Source organism: Coenobita brevimanus, chromosome 37 (assembly GCF_032717465.1).
Source record: "Coenobita brevimanus isolate Jiangsu-jjx chromosome 37, ASM3271746v2, whole genome shotgun sequence".
Lineage (NCBI taxonomy): Eukaryota > Metazoa > Arthropoda > Malacostraca > Decapoda > Coenobitidae > Coenobita > Coenobita brevimanus.
Window position 1 is genome coordinate 824,797 of NC_136990.1, and position 17,442 is coordinate 842,238.

Genomic DNA, 17,442 nt, shown 5'->3' on the forward strand with positions numbered 1-17,442 from the left:
AGTGGGGAGGATGGGGGGAGAGGGAGGGGAAGGCCAAGGATGAGATGGAAAGATGGAGTGGAGAGGTATATGAGTAGGGTGTGAGCTGCGAGCAGGGCAGTGAAATGGTGGGGGACAGGGCGACATGGAGTCGATTTGTTTGTGGCCACCCCTTACGGGATTAAGGCATCTGGCAACAGATTGACTGAGTGATAGACAGAAAGCCTAAACTGAAAAAGACATCTTAACCCATGAATCTTGTAATAAATGTTTTTTTAAAAGCTTATTTTTGTTACCATCAGAAAAATTTTTTGTTTTCTGTCTTAAACTTAAGAGGGATGCTTAGTACTGGGGAATCAATGAAGCCAACATCAAACCCTTCTACTGTAGTTCAAAAAGTACCTGGTACATCATATGGTAAAAGGAATGAAAAAAAAAAAAAAAATCACCATTAGACTGATAGGTTAGAGGAGGAGGATGAAGCAACAAACTGAAATACCCATAATCATCATCATCATCCTGCCTCTTTCCCATCTATGGATGGGATAAAGTAGTATTATGAAAGCAAGAAAAACATGACTGAGAGAAAATTATGCAACAACAGTGTCCAGTAATACGGGTTACACACTCACTCACTCAGTACTGTACTCAGGCCCATGGAATCCTACCTCCACCTCACAGGCTGGCTTAACCATTCAAACATAAATGCTCCAATACCAAAGACGAGGTCACAGAGTGTGGCCTCAGGACTCAAGGATGAGGGACTGAATAGGGAGGCTTCCAAACATCAAGCAGGTTGGAAAGCCACCATAAGATGGACCAAGGCCAATACATGCAAGCATGCTGAAGCCTTTGCAAAAGATACAAATGAACATAAAAGAGTGAGTCAATCCAATGACTATGAAGCTAAAAGGGGTGCTAAATGCTTGGCATGTACTTCTCCATACAATTTTCACCCAACCAGCACAATCCCGCGTCAGTTCCCTAGCCTTATCAACTTCCACAAGTACTCTGCATTCTCACACACTCATTTATCATACCTATCTGCATGCTTCTTGGCTACCATGCATCCTTCCATCATCAAACTCACTCTCATACACCCTTTTCACCACCCTACTTACATCCATTTTCTCAAGATGATCACAGACACATATACACTTTAATTCTCTTGTCCACAAACTTCCTGTTTTAAATCAATCACATACCACATTATTTCTTATCCCATCTACTCTCCCATTTCCACACACACTCCTAAACAACCCCATCTCCAGTGATCTAAAGTCTAACCTTTTATTTTCATGCCACATCATAAAAACACACCCACATGTTAATAATGAATAACACTTGCAGGTACAATACTTACAGTGTCTCATAGCAGGTCTCAGTACGAAGGATTCTGTGCCCAACATCAGCAGCGAGCATGAGGCCTCCTTCCTCATAGCTGGCTGCAGTCACATATCCTGGCCATATTTCCAGCCTAGAAAAATGCACCAAAAGATTATTCTACAGACCGACAAATGAGGAAGTTAAGGGGTATTGTGACAGATATGGACGTGTTGGAAAGTGTTTTGAGAAGTATCTAGAGATGTTCTGGCCATGTGCAAAGAATGGAGAATGAGTGACTGACTAGAAAAGTGTATATGAGTGAGGTGGGAGGGGAAGACCTGCAATCATATGGAGAAATGGGGTGGAGAGGTATATGAATGAGGTGGTATGATCTGGAGAAAGGACAGCCTGATGGTGGAGGACAGGGTGTTATGGAGGCAATCTCTCTGTGGCCATCCCCTCCATCACTAACACATCTGAAATTAGGACATCCCTTCCATCAGTAACACATCTGAATATAGGAAGAGAATAATGTCAAACCATCATTAACACAATTTCATAGCTAATCACCTGAATTAGATGACACAGCTACCTGGTATTTTATCAGCATATTCTAGTTATCTCCATATGATTTATTCACAGCGTGGTGAATGATTCTGACGTATCAGATAGAGCCAGGATTCCAGGGGCTTGAATGATGAATGAATGGAAGCATAGACCATTGGAGTGGGCAAACTTGGGCTGTCTGGACATTGCTACTCCTCACCCAGCCCTAGGGTGGGAAAGAAGGTCTGGATGATGATGATGATGATGATGATGATGATGATGATGATGATGATAATGATGATGATGATGATGATGATGATGATAAATGTTTCAGAATAGAGAAGTTAGATATGGCCTTCACTATCCTCTGACAGGAGAAGTTTAAGTTAATATAATCATCTGGGGGTACCTGGTACTGAAAATCAATCAATTAGTTACAGGATGCCATCTCCAGGAATCCCAATATTGAGGTTGGCCATGGTTCAGCTGATATTTTCTATGAACTAGATCCAAAATTAAGTGCAAAAAACAGCTGATTACTTAGATGTATAATAAGAACTTGACTCTATGTACAGCTGGGGAAAGTTCCGCATTATACACTCGCTCACCACTTCGAAATAGTATATGTAAGACAAGTGTTAAGCAAAGCGGTAGCCAACATTCATATATATGGTAACTGTGTGAGAAGGATGGGGATGGAAGAGGGAGGGGTAGGAACTATCAGCCCCCCCAGCCTTCCTCCTCCCTTACCCTCTCCCCTCACGCACACAGTGGTACCAGACATTTGAGTGTCTGGCTACTGCTTCACTAGTCGTTGTCTCTCACAAAAATGTCCGAACTGGCAGGCAGGTGTATAAGGCGGAACTTTCCCTGGGTGTACCAGTGGCTGAGTTTCCTGCCTAAGAGTGATGACAGCGTGACTTGTTTCCCAGTTTCTAGCCACACTTCAGTCTCATGGTAAGAAATCCCAAGGTTAATGGTAGCCATCCTAAAAGTATCTGAACAAAAACTTTTATATACTCTTTTTACTCTAACCTGGCCTAAAAATGAAATCTCTCCAGCCTTGGTCAATTAATGACAGCTCTCCACACTACTCGATCTCTGGCAGCCTCCCTATTCAGTTCCTTATCCCTGAGGTATTAGGCAAAGGATGTAGGGCCATACCATTATCATTTTCCACAATGAGCTACATGAAATAAGCTGCAGAGGAATTAAAATCTCAGCAAAGTTAACATCCATCTCTATCTATCTATTGCCTGACACCTTAATCCCATGAGAGGTGGCCACAAACAAACCGCCTCCACGTCTCCTTGCTCCCGGCATATGGCTGCCCACTATCAAACTCACACTCCATCTTAAATACATCTTTCCACTTCATCACTCCATCCCATCCTTGGTCTTCTCCTCCTCCTCTGCCCTCATTAAGATGAACTAATTATCAACCATTACTCACTTGTGCTGGGGAACAAGGACAGAGTCTCCTGGTGCATAGTAGTTCCTGCCAACACGAACCATTCGCAGTACTTTCATTATCCGGTTGAAGAGCACATTGTAAAGTTGAGTACATCCTGCCATGTCAACACGCTTCTTGTAAACCACTTTTATTGTCACTGTCTCCTCAGTTAATGGATTTTTTGCTTCAAACAAAGATATCTGAAAAAGAGAGCAAAAAATATATAACTATACAGGCATGGTGTTGCTTCACAACTGGAATGCATTTTTGAAAAGTGATCATATAAGCAAGAAAAACAAATGTACAACAATAAATCGGGCATCATAGCAATTATGTAAAAAAGGAAAAATTGTAAAATGTTATGATCACAGACTATAAGCAAACGATCATATAATGGTACAGTATATCATAAATGAAGGTTTAATAAAACAGAAAAGCATGTATGTATCTATGGGGGGAAAGATTTTCAACCCAGGACTAGACAACATTTTCTGAAATTTACACTGGAATGGCAGAATATGTGTGCTGTTAGTGACTAAACAGTATTGATTCACTAAAAACAGTTCTATTCAACAAGGCCCTGGAAGAGTTTTAAGAAATGATAGCTAAAAATCACAGAAGAGTCTGACAATAGACAAGAAGGTAAATATGAAGAAAAGAGTCTGTTTATGTTATGTTCTCTACCTTCCAGAAAAAATTAAAGACATTGTTGTTATTTCTGTGGCCCAAAGCCCATCTGAAATGTGAACCTGATGGACTATAGGCTTGAGCTGCCCTTCTCCTGCAGTTTACCATTCTCCTCTGTAACAATAGTGAGGGAGGTGAGAGATGCTTGTAAAACTGGGCAGTGGAGTTGCCCAGCTGTATCACTGTCAGTTCACGTGGATGAAATCAAAAGACAGATAATAAATGTTTAGAAGGTTTCTGACTGAGAAATCATCAAAGAGCAGAAGAATATGCTATGTCAAAAGAAAGTCCATCCATCCATCATCCAATCCTACATTGCCCCATGAGGAGCATAGAAGTCCAGGGCTAGGCAGGTTAGTCCTGACATTTAAGATGAGAGTGACCAGCCTCACTCATCCCTGAGTGGCATTATGTGTGCAATAAACTCCAACCATCCCTTGGATATAAAACTTTACCAGCTCAATCCGATTGGAGTGACATAATTACCCACTAAACCACCAGGTGCCAAAATTTGGTTATATGGTTACCACTTAGTGTAGTAAATGGTTTCCTGGTGTACAGGAAACTATTTGGCATGTCACTCAATGTAGAGTCACCCACAAGAAGACGGAAGACGAATGAACGAAGGAAAGAAAGACAGAAGAGGGACTGTAAAGTCATCTGTAGGCAGATGAATGATGGGAAAATAATCAATATGTTCTTTCTGTTCTACCTTATTGAGAACTTGGAGTCTTACACAATATGCTGAAATGGAATGGAAGTAGCTAATAATTAAGGGACCTGGTTGGTGAACAATGAATGCGATCCTAGTGCTAGTTGTGTAGCTACTGGAGTGACACAAGCATCTGTATATGTTTTTCACTATAAGTTGCCTAAAACTGCCGTATGTTCATCTTGAATGCTGAGTCACAGCAAATTATTAACATCAGAGTATGATGTTTGTCATGAAGTACTGTAATGTTATGAAACGGACACAGAGCTGAAGCAGTGTCTTTTTTCTGCCAACGAGGCACATGATATAGGCTGCAAAGGGACAAAATGTTGGCCATGTTAAGGTGAAAAGAGTAATGTGGTAATGATACATATAACCATTAATATCATTAGCCTTTAACCCTTTCAGCACAAGCATGTTTTATTCTAATCCTAATGATAATCCCAGATGTTTTAATTCATGTCAGGAGAGACTTCACACTGGAATCATTAGTTACAGCCTACTTTAGCCACTTCACTTCAAATGTATTCATGAAATGGCATCACAATCTCTGTATGGAAGCCAGAAACAACATATGTCCGGCAGTTAAAAGGGCTAGGTAATCCTATCTATGCTGTTTTTACTCTAACTTGGCTTAAAATTACCATCTCTCCATCTAATATGCTGAGTTATAACACTAGATTATGATTCTAGTCATAAAGAAGTGCTATGGAATGAATGTAGGGCCTTAGTACTGTCTTTTGCTACCAGTGAGCTGTATGAAATAGGCAGCAAATGGACCAAAATCTGGGCCAAGTTAGAGAAAAAGCAATATAGCCACAGCTTCTACTGGGCATTTCAAACAAATATAAACCTAACTAACGTACAGAGCAAAAAGCAATCCAACTACTTTAACCATATGCTAAAATTTCCCTTCTTAAATGAGGGTGGTGTGATTTAGAGGGCAGGCAGCTTGAAGGTACAGGACAAAGCAACATGGAAGCAATATGTTCAACCTCTCCTGGATTGAGGTGTTTGGCTACAGTAGACAAATAAACATACTAAATATTCCAGTTCCCTTACCTCTTCTGGCAGCCAGATAGGAAGCCACAGTTTAACTCCATCAAAACTCTTGACATTACCAAACTTCTCCTTGATCTGCCCAAGAAGGGAAAATCGCAGGTTGATGGCATCCACATCGGGATGAAACTTAACTTCATACTCAAACACAGACTTGTTCTCCTCCAATCTCAAGCGAATCCAGTTAGTCAATGCATTGAACCTGTACAATGCAAAACACATATTTAGAGGCTTAATAACTGTCCACTCTCATCTTATATGCCAGGACCAACATGCCTAGCCCCAGGCTCCTATGCTGCTCACGGGGCAAAGCAGGATTAGATGATGAATGAATGTAATAACTGTCCGCCTTATCCTGGTCCAAGATTGGCATTTCTCCATTCTGGATATGGTGCCAGTCATGAAGAAGTGCTACAGAATGAATATGGAGCCAGAGTATTGTATTATTCTGCCACTGAGCTGTAACAAGAACGTAACACTAGAATATGGTACTAATGTCCTTTTACACTAACTTCACCTAGATTCTTGTCCTTTTGCTGCTTATTTCAAATAGCTCAGTGGCAGGAGAAGACAATACTACACCTCCATGTCTTTTTCATAGCACTTCTTCATGACTAAAATCACATTCACGTGTTAATCTATTATGACAGACTAGAATTCAAGATGGGAAATGTCAATTTTAGTCCAAGTTAGAGTAAAAAGGGTACAATGAAGAAGAATTACTATGATATGGATGAAGAGTCACCAAAGTGTCTCATTTTGCCAATGAGCTCTTTCCTTCCATTCTCTTCTGTCTTTCTTTCCTTCATTCTTTCCTTGTCCTTCTGCCTACAGGTGACTTTACACTCCCTCTTCTGTCTTTCTTTCCTTCATTCTTTCCACTTCCTTCAGCCTGTGGGTGACTCTACACTGAGTGACAAGCCAAATGGTTTCCTGTGCACCAGGAAACCATTTACCGCGCTGGGTGGTAACCATATAACCAAATTTTGGTGCCTGGTGGTTTAGCGGGTAATTATTGCGCTCCAATTGGATTGAGCCAGTGAAGGTTTATATCCAAGGGCTGGTTGGGGTTGATTGCTCATGTAAAGACACTCAGGGATGAGTGAGGCTGGTCACTCTCATCTTAAATGTCGGGCCCAACTGCCTAGCCCTGGGCTCCTACACTCCTCTGGGGCAATGTGGGATTGGATGATGGATGGATGGATGGAACTGTATCACTAGAACATATGGTGCTAAATGCTTTTTACTCTACCTTGGCCTAACATTACCATCTCTCCATCTTGATTACCAAGCTGTAGTATGAAACTGACACTGGAATGTGATGCTAGTCATGAAGCAGTACTATGGAAAGGATGCAGAGCTACAGTATATCTTAGTCCCCCACTGAACTATGTGAAATATGCTGCAAAAGGTGGAAAACCTGAGCCAAGTTAAGGTGAACTTGAAAAGGATGCATAGCAGTATTATTTCCTTAACTCTGCTACTGAGCTACATGAAACAGTAAGAGGAGAAAAAACTGCAACAGTTACGCAGGTCACACTAAGGTCTATCTATCTATCTACCTATTGCCAGACGCCTCAATCCCGTTTGGGGTGGCCACAAACAAATCGCCTCCAAGTCGCCCTGTCCCTGCCATTTCACTGCCCTGCTCCCAACTCACACACCCCTCTCTCATATACCTCTCCACCCCATCCCTCCATCTCATTTATTTCTCTACCATATTTCTGGTTCACAGCATATTATAACTAGACTATGCAATCAAATAATCACTTTAATCACCACCACTATTATACTTCACTTTTCCAATAATTAATGAATTGGGTAGAATGAGAGAGACAAAAAGGAGAGCAGAAAAATAAGGGGAAAAAAGCCAATACCACACATCCATTCACATTCATTCCTTTATTATCCTGATGTTCTTTCCCATCAAAACATACAATGACACAAGGTTCATGAACAAGGAAAGAGAAAAACAAAGCCTGAGAACTATTAACAGTATGCCTCCTAGTGAAATTAGCCACATTATAATCCACATATTCAAATCTGAAGAATCCTAACTCCATTGCAGGTATAATCGACAACACAAAAATAATATCTCATTATGGATTGGATTCAGAGTGGCTTGGAAACTTTATAACATCTCTTCCTAAGCAATTTATTCTGCATCTTTCTCATTGATATCCTCTTCTATGTTAATAATGCAAGCCATGTCATTAATAAAAAGAGAGTCTATATCCAGAAGAGTAGAAGGGAAGGATAGAACTTGAATGTATGTTTTCGTGATGGGACAATGAGGGGGCAGACTGAGATGGTTTTGGGATGTGAAGGGGATGGAAGATGACAAATGGGTACAGAGGGTCAAGGTGTGAATGCTGAGGGTGGAGTTGTGAAAGGCAGACCAGAAAAGGACCTGGGACGAGGGCATACAGTGTGACCTCAGGGATAGGGGACTGAAAACAGAGGGTGCTAGAGATCAAGCAGTATGGGCATTATTAAGTGACCAAGAAGATGCTGGAGCCTTTATAAATGAAAACAAATACATAATTGTATATAAATCACTATGGAAGAAGTGCTACAAAGCCTCCTATACAACCTAGGCTGTGGGCTTAAGTGCTTTTTTTTTTTTTTCCCAAAGCAGAGGAAGGAAAAACAAATTAAATAATCACACACACAAAAAGCAGAAGTAATGATTTTTTTTTTTTTTTTTTTCCAGAAGACACAGAGGAAGAAAAAAAAAAAAAAAACAGCTAACATAACAAACTGTTTTTTTTTTTACAAACAGAGGAAGGAAAAACAAATTAATCATCATCATCATCATCATCATCAGGACCTCCCTTCCCACCCTAGGGCAGGGTAAGGAGTAGCAATACCCAGACAGCCCAAATATGCCCAATCCAATGGGCCACACTTCCATTCACTCATTATTCAAGCCCCCAGAATCCGGCCTCTATCAGATACACTAAAAACATTCGCCACATTCTGTAGCTTCACATAAATGTATCCAATAGAGCCAAAAACAAATTAAACACACATAATAAAAAGCAAAAAGAAACACATGATGCTACACCCACTTAACACCAGAGCTTCCCTGACGGCTGATGATTTCCCGGTCCTCAACATCAGAAAGGGCTAGGTGCTGAAGGCTCTCTGTAACTGAGGACGACTTATCACTCAGCTCCTGTGAATCACCTTTCCTGTCAATGGAATACAAGTTACATATAGAGTACACCATCTACCAGAAATAAAGACAGAAAGCAGGTGGAAAGCATGAGAGAGCAAAAGTGGCTGCCCATGTAACTACAGATACGGTACTCTACTAGCGTGCTTCCTATAACATAACAAAGACCCATAACCCCTTTCGCTCAGTTGATGGCCATTGTTGTTAGACTGGAGGGTTGATTTGACTAGTAACCAGGGAGATTCATCCCTACTTAAAAACACTTAAAGATCTTCAAATTTCACCCCATGACAGCATTCAAGTGGTGGGAGACACCCTGAATCAAGCAAAAACAATAAGACTAATGTGCAAAGAACAACTTCTGATTAATTAAATTTACAATCCCTCACACTACACATACTGTATTACCTAATATACATATGGTAATAATATTTTATAACTTCATGGTGTAAGCTTTATTCTTAGATGATAACAGGCAGGGACAAAGCCTTAACCTATCATCCTTTGAGTGTTAAAATTTCATACAGTAATTCAAATACTTTGCAGTCTACATGGCTTGGTCTTCTGGCAAGACTGTTAACCCAAGAAAAGCTACCACCTTACAGAAAACAAGTAAGGGTTATCCTGATAATACTAGCTGGGGAGAAATACTCTACTGACTGATACACCAAAAATCATTCTCTTTAGTCCTCCTACAGGACCCATTTTTTAGGAGACAATCAGGGAAGTGTATTATGTCCTGATGATTGTACAGATTATCAAACACTACAGCTTTGCCTTTACTGGCGAATGGTAAATTGTATATTGTACACTGACAGCACTGGATATATAAAATACTGACAACAGAAAGTACAGAACAACAGAGTGTAAACAAATTCCAATACAGGGAACTCACAGTGGCTTGGCTCCAGGTTGGGTAGTCTGTGCTGCTGCTTGGTAGGCATGAAGGAGCTCTGAGCGCCCTCTGGCTAAGCGGATTTGGGTGCCAGCCTTTTCAGTCTCAGACACGGCAACTGCTGTCAGGATACAGAGTCCAATAGAACATACCGGTATAGAGGGATATGATCGCTTTCCACTGTGGGGAGAATGTCAAAGTAAATTCTACAAGGAGAGTGGTGATACAGCACCTTTCTCCTTGACACCTAACTACACTGAAACAAACTCTTTATCACTGAAATTATGCACAAAAGAATGATAAAGATATAGCCCTTCTCCTTCCTAAAAAATGTCTCCACAACCCCGATACGAAGGAAAAATCTGTTTATGAGTTTGCAAAAAACCTATAGCTACCCGGTACTGAAATATACTTGTACATAACTTAAAATAGCAACATCATATTAAACCACACCTCTAAAGTTCAATACTACCCTCACCATGAACAGAGAAGCTTTGTACTTAGGTGTCTTTATCTATTTACAGTACCTATCATTTCATCACTTATTGCTACATCTGGAATATTGGGGCCTGGGGCAAAATTATCCACACTAGACACTTACTGTAAGACAAGTCTCCAATACAGTGCAGTATTTCACCTCTTGCATGGACTATGGTGAGCAAAAATCTCAACCATCCACTGGGTTTCAACCTTTATGGATGGTATTTCCTACTGCCTATGACCTCCAGTCTTTTATATGCAGTGTGTCCACTCCAGTCATCTCAAAAAAACGCATCTTGAATTTAGCTCTCTCTCTCTCTCTCTTTTCGAGGGTTTAGTCTTGCAGGATTCTGACCTGGGTCCTTTTTCCTTGCATAAAATAATAATATGGTAATAATAAAGAAAAATAAAAATCAGGTTGGGAGTGCTTTAACCCACTAGCCTACTCTTAAATCAAAATACATCGTAATAAATCACTAAATCCCAATACCACCCTCATCAGGAAAACAAAAAAATGTCTACAGTACACCCACAGCAAGATACACACAGGCAAATATGGTATGGATTGTCTTTGCTATATGCTACTGGTAACACTTTTATGTTCTCCTCTACTTTTAAACCCACAGTAGGTTAATGAAAAATTGCTCATTAAACTTGCATTACTACCTGTTAAGTTGATTTCCCAATTTCTCTCTATATACAGTGCAAGGTATGCGGGAAAAGTTGTGATATTTTGGACCACATCACCCGCAGATGACAAGCATATGAAGTGCTGGAGAGGGATGCCTTCATGTGGTGGCAATCATATACAGTAACTGTGGTGGAGTTGCCCAGTTATTCAAATGCCCAACAACTCTCTCCTTATCCCCTTGAAAGGAGGATAGTGGGCTGCAAGAGGGGTCTACTTCAGCCAGCAGTCCACTGGATTCACATTCAGATGAACCTAAGGCTACAGTTACTTCTATTACAGCTATGTGTGTCCCTTACCAGCTGTAGAGCCAGGTGGTACCAGAGTGGAAGAAGGTGAGAGCCTTGCCCGCTGGTGCACCATCTGTGTAAGTAGAGCATCAGTACTGTGGGGGTCTGTGCCGCTGAGGGACAGAGATGCCACTGCTGAAGAAGGCACATCATGACCCACTGAAGGCATTGGTAACGAACGACGAATTTTTGGCCTCACACCGACTTCTTGCTTGGCAGTATCTTGAACTGGAACACTTAGGGCCTCAGCCTGGTCCTGTTTCCCTCCTCCATATGGTAATGTAGGAGGTATTTTAGATGTCACGCTAACTTCTTGCTCAACTGGACTTACACCTTGAACTGGAGCACTTGTGGCCTCATGTTTGTGTGTAATTACAGCCTCGGTTTGTGGCTTGGTGAGGGCCAATTGGGGATCACCACGGCCTCTCCCTCTTGTCCCCCTTCCTATGGTTCTCAAGAGGCTTAGAGCTCTGACCTTGAAAATATAGCAAGCACAAGTTAATTACTATATCATTTTATTATATTTTCAAAATCAAATTAAATCAAACAACACTATGATTTACCTTAAGAAATCCCCATATTACGGCAGCCCACGGTGCAGTTACTGTAATATTCTTTATGGACTGGAAGCTACATTAAACCAACTGCCAACACCAATTCTTGGAAAGTGAGGGGAAAAAAAAGCAATCTAAGGCACAATTTTCAATAAGAAAATACTGAAGTACCTTATATGGATGACTTCCACCATTCTGGAAGGTACCTTATTATCATCAGAGTGAAGTGTGACAACAAGCATGATAACTACCCACACAAGCATCACTCTTATGCAGGAAACTCAGACATGTAAATACTGTAAAGCCCATGCCAAGATTCACACACTGTTACACATCATATTACACACTTCAAACATCTATTTCCCAACAGCTGCCAACAACTGCTAGGAAGTAGCTAGCTATGTTATGGAAACTTAACACATTCTTACTCACAGCAGATGTTTCCTCAGGACGAACTGCCTCTGCCTGCTTCACCTGCGGCTCAACAGGTTGTGGGGTCTTCTTCAGTTGCTGTGGAATTTGCTGAGTACCACCTTCACCTGGTCGTGGCTGAGGAGTCTGGCCTAGGCTGGACAAAAGGCATTTGTACAGTTGGGCTCCATGACCAGCCCGACCACGGCCTCGTGATGGTGGGGTAGAGTCCTCACTCATTATGCATTCAGTCAATGCACTCTATGATGATTGCCTGCAATACAAACATCTGAATTAGTGTGTCACCTATAAACAATGATCAACCTTAACTCCCTCAATCCAATACTGTATCTTCTGATTTATTCACGCTATCTCCACACGGCTTTACCTTTTGGTCACCTCCTCAAAAAAAATCTTAAAAATTTCTTGTTAATACATATCCAGATGTTATGTAAAATTCCCAAATTTTAGTTCTCCAACATATGTAGTTTTTGAGACAGCCATTCAAAATATACTCCTATTTTTGCACATTTGGAAAAACTGGCATTGCAACCAACTTTGGGCATCTGTAACATCAATATTTACTAAGCTAAAGAGCTAAGATTTCACACATAGGGTATATACCACCCACAAAGTTCATATCCGGAGTCATTTGTGGTATGACTTTCATGTGTTTTCTTATACAAAGCTCCAAAACTCAAAGAAACTCCAAATTTTCCTTGAAGGGTGCTTTCTTTAAAATTCTATTTAAAGAAAACTACTGGTTTCCAAGGGCTGATCCTTCTGCCTATGGGCAACTTTACACTCCCTCTTCCATCTTTCTTTCCCTCTTTCCTCTTCCTTCTGCCTATGGGTGACTCTACACTGAGTGACAAGCCAAATGGTTTCCTGTACACCAGGAAAACATTTATTGCGTTGGGTGGTAACCATATAACCAAATGATGGCGCCTGATGGTAGAGGGTAATTAAGGTGTTCCAATCAGACTAAGCCTTTGCAGGTTTATATCCAAGGGATGGTTGGGGTTTACTGCTCACAGAATGCCACTCAGGGGTGAGCGAGGCTGGTCGCTCTCATCTTAAATGTCAGGACCAATTTGCTTAGCCCTGGGCTCCTATGCTCCTCATGGGGCAACATAGGATTGGATGTTGGATGGATGGATGGATGAACTTACCTGTAATGTTTCTTGTATCATACTGAAAAAATAAATAAATAAAAAAATCAGACATTTGCTAAGGTCTTTCTATCTATCTATCTGTCTATTGCCAGATGCCATAATCCCGTATGGGGTGGCCATTTGACTTTGAGTTATTTGTTTTACGAGGAGGGGCACTAACCCTCCACCAATCCACTTGCTGACACGTAGGGAGCATGTATGGTTTGGTTATATGGTTACCACCCAGCATTGTAAATGGTTCCTTGGCTTACAGGAAACCATTTGGCTTGTCACTCAATGCAGAGCCATCTATAAAGGAAAGAAAAGCAATAAGAAGTGACAGGAAAGACGGGAGAATTAGGAAGAGAGGAGGGCAGGCACAGAAAAAGAATGATAAAGGCTAAGGAAGAAGTAGGCAGCACTACATCAAGTGAGTGGATGATGGTCACCACCACCTACCACTACCACCACCTACCACTAAACTATTAAAACTAAATATTTAAAATGGTGTTAAAAGTTGCAATACCTCTATTATAAGTTGGTGTTCTGCTAAGATGACAGTTAAGCAGCACTCTCATACTTTTACCATGCACCTGTATGTACTAAAGTATTATTTTGTCAAAGTTTCATTCTGGTGTCTTGATTCCTCCTATTTTTCATACTTTCTCAGAGACATGGCACATTTTAGAAAATAAGTGAAGTATTTTGCTAATCACAAACCATTAACATAATTAAAAATAAATTAAATTTCCATTTCACTTTAGCAGTTATTTTGATATTATGATTAATTTAAAGGCTTTCATAAATTTTTGAACAATATACAGCTATGGTACAATATGTATAGGCCTAATATTGTCTCCTACAATTATGCATCCTCCTTTCGGGACTTTGGCGAAAGCTTTGCCATTGCACTGAACATTTCAAAGGCTTTCGATCGAGTCTGGCATAAATCTTTCATTTCCAAACTGCCCTCTTATGGTTTCCATCCATCTAGCTGAGTCTTCATCTATAGCTTTGCTTCCTTTCTGGTCGTTCTACAGCCGCTGTTGTAGACGGCCATCGTTCTTCTCCTAGATCTACCAACAGCGGTGCTCCTCAGGGCTCTGTTCTATCACCACTCTCTTCCATTTATTCATCAACGATCTTCTAAGCCGTACATCTAACCCTATCCACTCATATGCTGATGATTCCAGCCTTCACCTTTCCATTCGGTTCTCACAACGTCCATCTCAGCAGTTACTTAAACAAACAAGGGATGAGGCTATGGCAAATCTAATGTCTGACTTGGCTCGTATCTCTGACTAGGGTAAAAATAATCTTGTTGTTCTTAATGCATCAAAAACTCATTTCTTTCACCTATTAACCTGACAAAATCTTCCACAGGAGTATTCACCAAGGTCTAATAATATCCAGCTTAATCCTGCATCATCCTTAAACATACTTGGGGTTTCCTTATCTCAGGATTTATCTTGGAAAAATCATATTACATCTCCTGTAAAATCAGCTTCCAAGAGATTAGGTGTGCTAAGCCGACTCCGTACCTTCTTTACCCCTGCACAGTTGTTGACTTTATACATGGGTTTTATTTGCCCGTGTAGAGTACAACTCACATGTATGGGGAGGCTCCCCACATACAGCTCTTCGCAATAGGGTGGAGTCAACGGCTTTTCGTCTCATTAACTCTCCTCCTCTTACTGGCTCCCTTTAACCTCTGTCTCTTCATCGCACTGTTGCATCTTTATCTCTTTTCTATCGTTCCTTCAATGGTTACTGCTCCTCTGAACTGTCTGCTTACATCCCTCCACCACCCGTCTAGCAACAAACTCTCATCCCTTTTCTGTCCCACTCTCTAATGCAAAAGTTAATCATTACTCCCAGTCCTTCATTTAGGCAACAGGTCAACTCTGGAACTGTCTCCCTGTGTTTGTACTTCCTACTTCCTATGATCTACAGACTTTCAAACACAGTGTGTCCAAGCATCTCAAATGGAACGGTTCTTGAATCTGGCTCTATTTTGTATTGCTTTTGTTTTATTCTTGGAAGGAATGGTTTGCAGGCTCCTGGCCTTTGGTTCCTTCTTCCTTGCATTAAAAAAAAAAGAAAAAGTTACATGTCTCACTGTGCAAAATCTTGACCAAAGTAAGTTAAAGATGATATAACCCCAGCTTGTCTATACACGGCTTATGAACATAAAAATTGCATTTACCCATCACTTTGTATTGTGCAATCTCAATTTGCAAGGCCACTGGCAATTACAAGTGTTAACATGACAATAATAACAGATGACCTAATCCCACAGATCTTGTACATGCTTGATCAGCGAAAAAGATTTCACAAGATTAACCACCTTAAAGAAATGATGAGTGCTGGGTACCTTTGCAGCGTGTTCTATTTGTAATTAACCCATTGGATCCCAGGGATGCTGGGCGAGGCATGGCACTGGGTGGGTACTAAGCGTACCGCCCTCTGCCTATCGGCTCATAGTTGCAAAGCTCATAGGTCCCTACCCGGGGATTCCCTACTTTACGAAGACTTGAAAAATTCCAGTTTTGTCCAATATTCCGGACACTGGGCTCCAATGGGTTAAAGAGACTGATAGGTTTGCCAGTCATTAATGCACCTAATGCTCAGGGATGAGGTGCCTGTCAGAACATCTTAAATTCTTGTGATCTAAACAAAATCCTGACATTTCTACCCAGATTTCTTAATAATGATTAGGCTAATGATTGTCACTAAACTGGCAATTAACAGTTTTCAGTAAAATATCTCCATTTGCTACAGAGAATCTTACAGCCAGATTTATGTAATCTTCTTCATCTGAAATACAGTTAAAATGTGTATTAGATCTGACCATAATACACCACTGATTAACACTGGAATACTTAGGTATGTAATGAATATTGTGTTATTTTGATATATTTATATGCCTTTTTTTTTTTTTTTAATGCCATGTCCCTTTATATCAATATGGGCTAGGGCATTGCTCCTGGGTAGGGGACTTGGTTTCTTTTTTTTTTTTTTTTGAAGCGTGTAGCACTTTATGACCAAATGCCCTTCCCGATGTCTACCAATGACCCTTGGGTGGACTCCAACCTCCAACCCTTCGGTCAGTGCACTCCAACCCACTGAGATACAGCTGCTACAACTAGCTAGGTGACAGGAGAGCGCTACCTCTCTTGGCAGGGCAGCTTACCTGGGCACGGCGCGAACTAACGACTCTGAAGTCATGAGTCAGGCACTCTACCACTGAGCTACCATGCCACCCCAAGAAAGAGACCTGTCAGAATACTGGTGCAGGACTGAACTCAGTACAGGTGTGGCAGAGTGCCATGCCACTGCACCTTTCTCCATTATTATAAGAAACGAGATGTTTCTTTTTATCTTTGCACACATTTTCCAGAAATATTCTAGATGATAATTGGTTTATATCCAAGGGGTGGTTGGGGTTGACTGCTCATGTAATGCCACTCAGGGATGAGTGAGGCTGGTCACTCTCATTTTAAATGTCGAGACCAACTGCCTAGCCCCGGGCTCCTACGCTCCTCATGGGGCAATGTAGGGTTGGATGATGGATGGATGGATCAAAGCAAACTTCTGTAACTTATTGTTTTTTTTGGTCAGTATATAAAACAGGAAACATTATAATTAAGTTCAGCTTTTGGAAACCAATAGTCTTCTTTAAACTGAATTTTAAAGACAGCACCCATCAAGGAAAATATGGGATTTCTTTGATTTTTGGAGCTTCATACAAGAAAAAGTATGAGTGTCATACCACAAATGACAACAGATATGAAAGTTTTGGTTGTTATATACTCTTTGTGCAAAATTTTAGCTCTCCAGCTTAATAAATACTGATGTTACAGATGCCCAAAATTAGTTGCAAGGCCAATTTTTCCAAATCTGCAAAAATAGGGGTAAATCTTGAATGTCTGTGTCTCAAAAACTACACATGTTGGAGGACTAAAATTTGGGATTTTTACCTAACTTTTGCACATGTACTAACAAGATTTGTTTTGAGGAGGTGACCTGT

At 40.8% G+C, this 17,442-nt stretch overlaps 1 protein-coding gene across 1 annotated transcript in view; it reads right to left on the bottom strand.

Moving 5' to 3' along the window:
- The window catches only part of AGO3 (Argonaute 3), a 43,017-nt gene extending 30,519 nt beyond the window's left edge, over positions 1–12,498 (bottom strand). The window contains exons 1-7 of the mRNA XM_080269772.1: positions 12,280–12,498; positions 11,303–11,768; positions 9,836–9,956; positions 8,834–8,956; positions 5,766–5,964; positions 3,305–3,504; positions 1,343–1,456 (exon numbers count right to left, since the gene is read on the bottom strand). Coding sequence (XP_080125898.1) covers positions 1,343–1,456; positions 3,305–3,504; positions 5,766–5,964; positions 8,834–8,956; positions 9,836–9,956; positions 11,303–11,768; positions 12,280–12,498 — 1,442 coding nt within the window. The remainder of the gene's footprint in view (positions 1–1,342; positions 1,457–3,304; positions 3,505–5,765; positions 5,965–8,833; positions 8,957–9,835; positions 9,957–11,302; positions 11,769–12,279) is intronic.
- Positions 12,499–17,442: the final 4,944 nt, after the last annotated feature.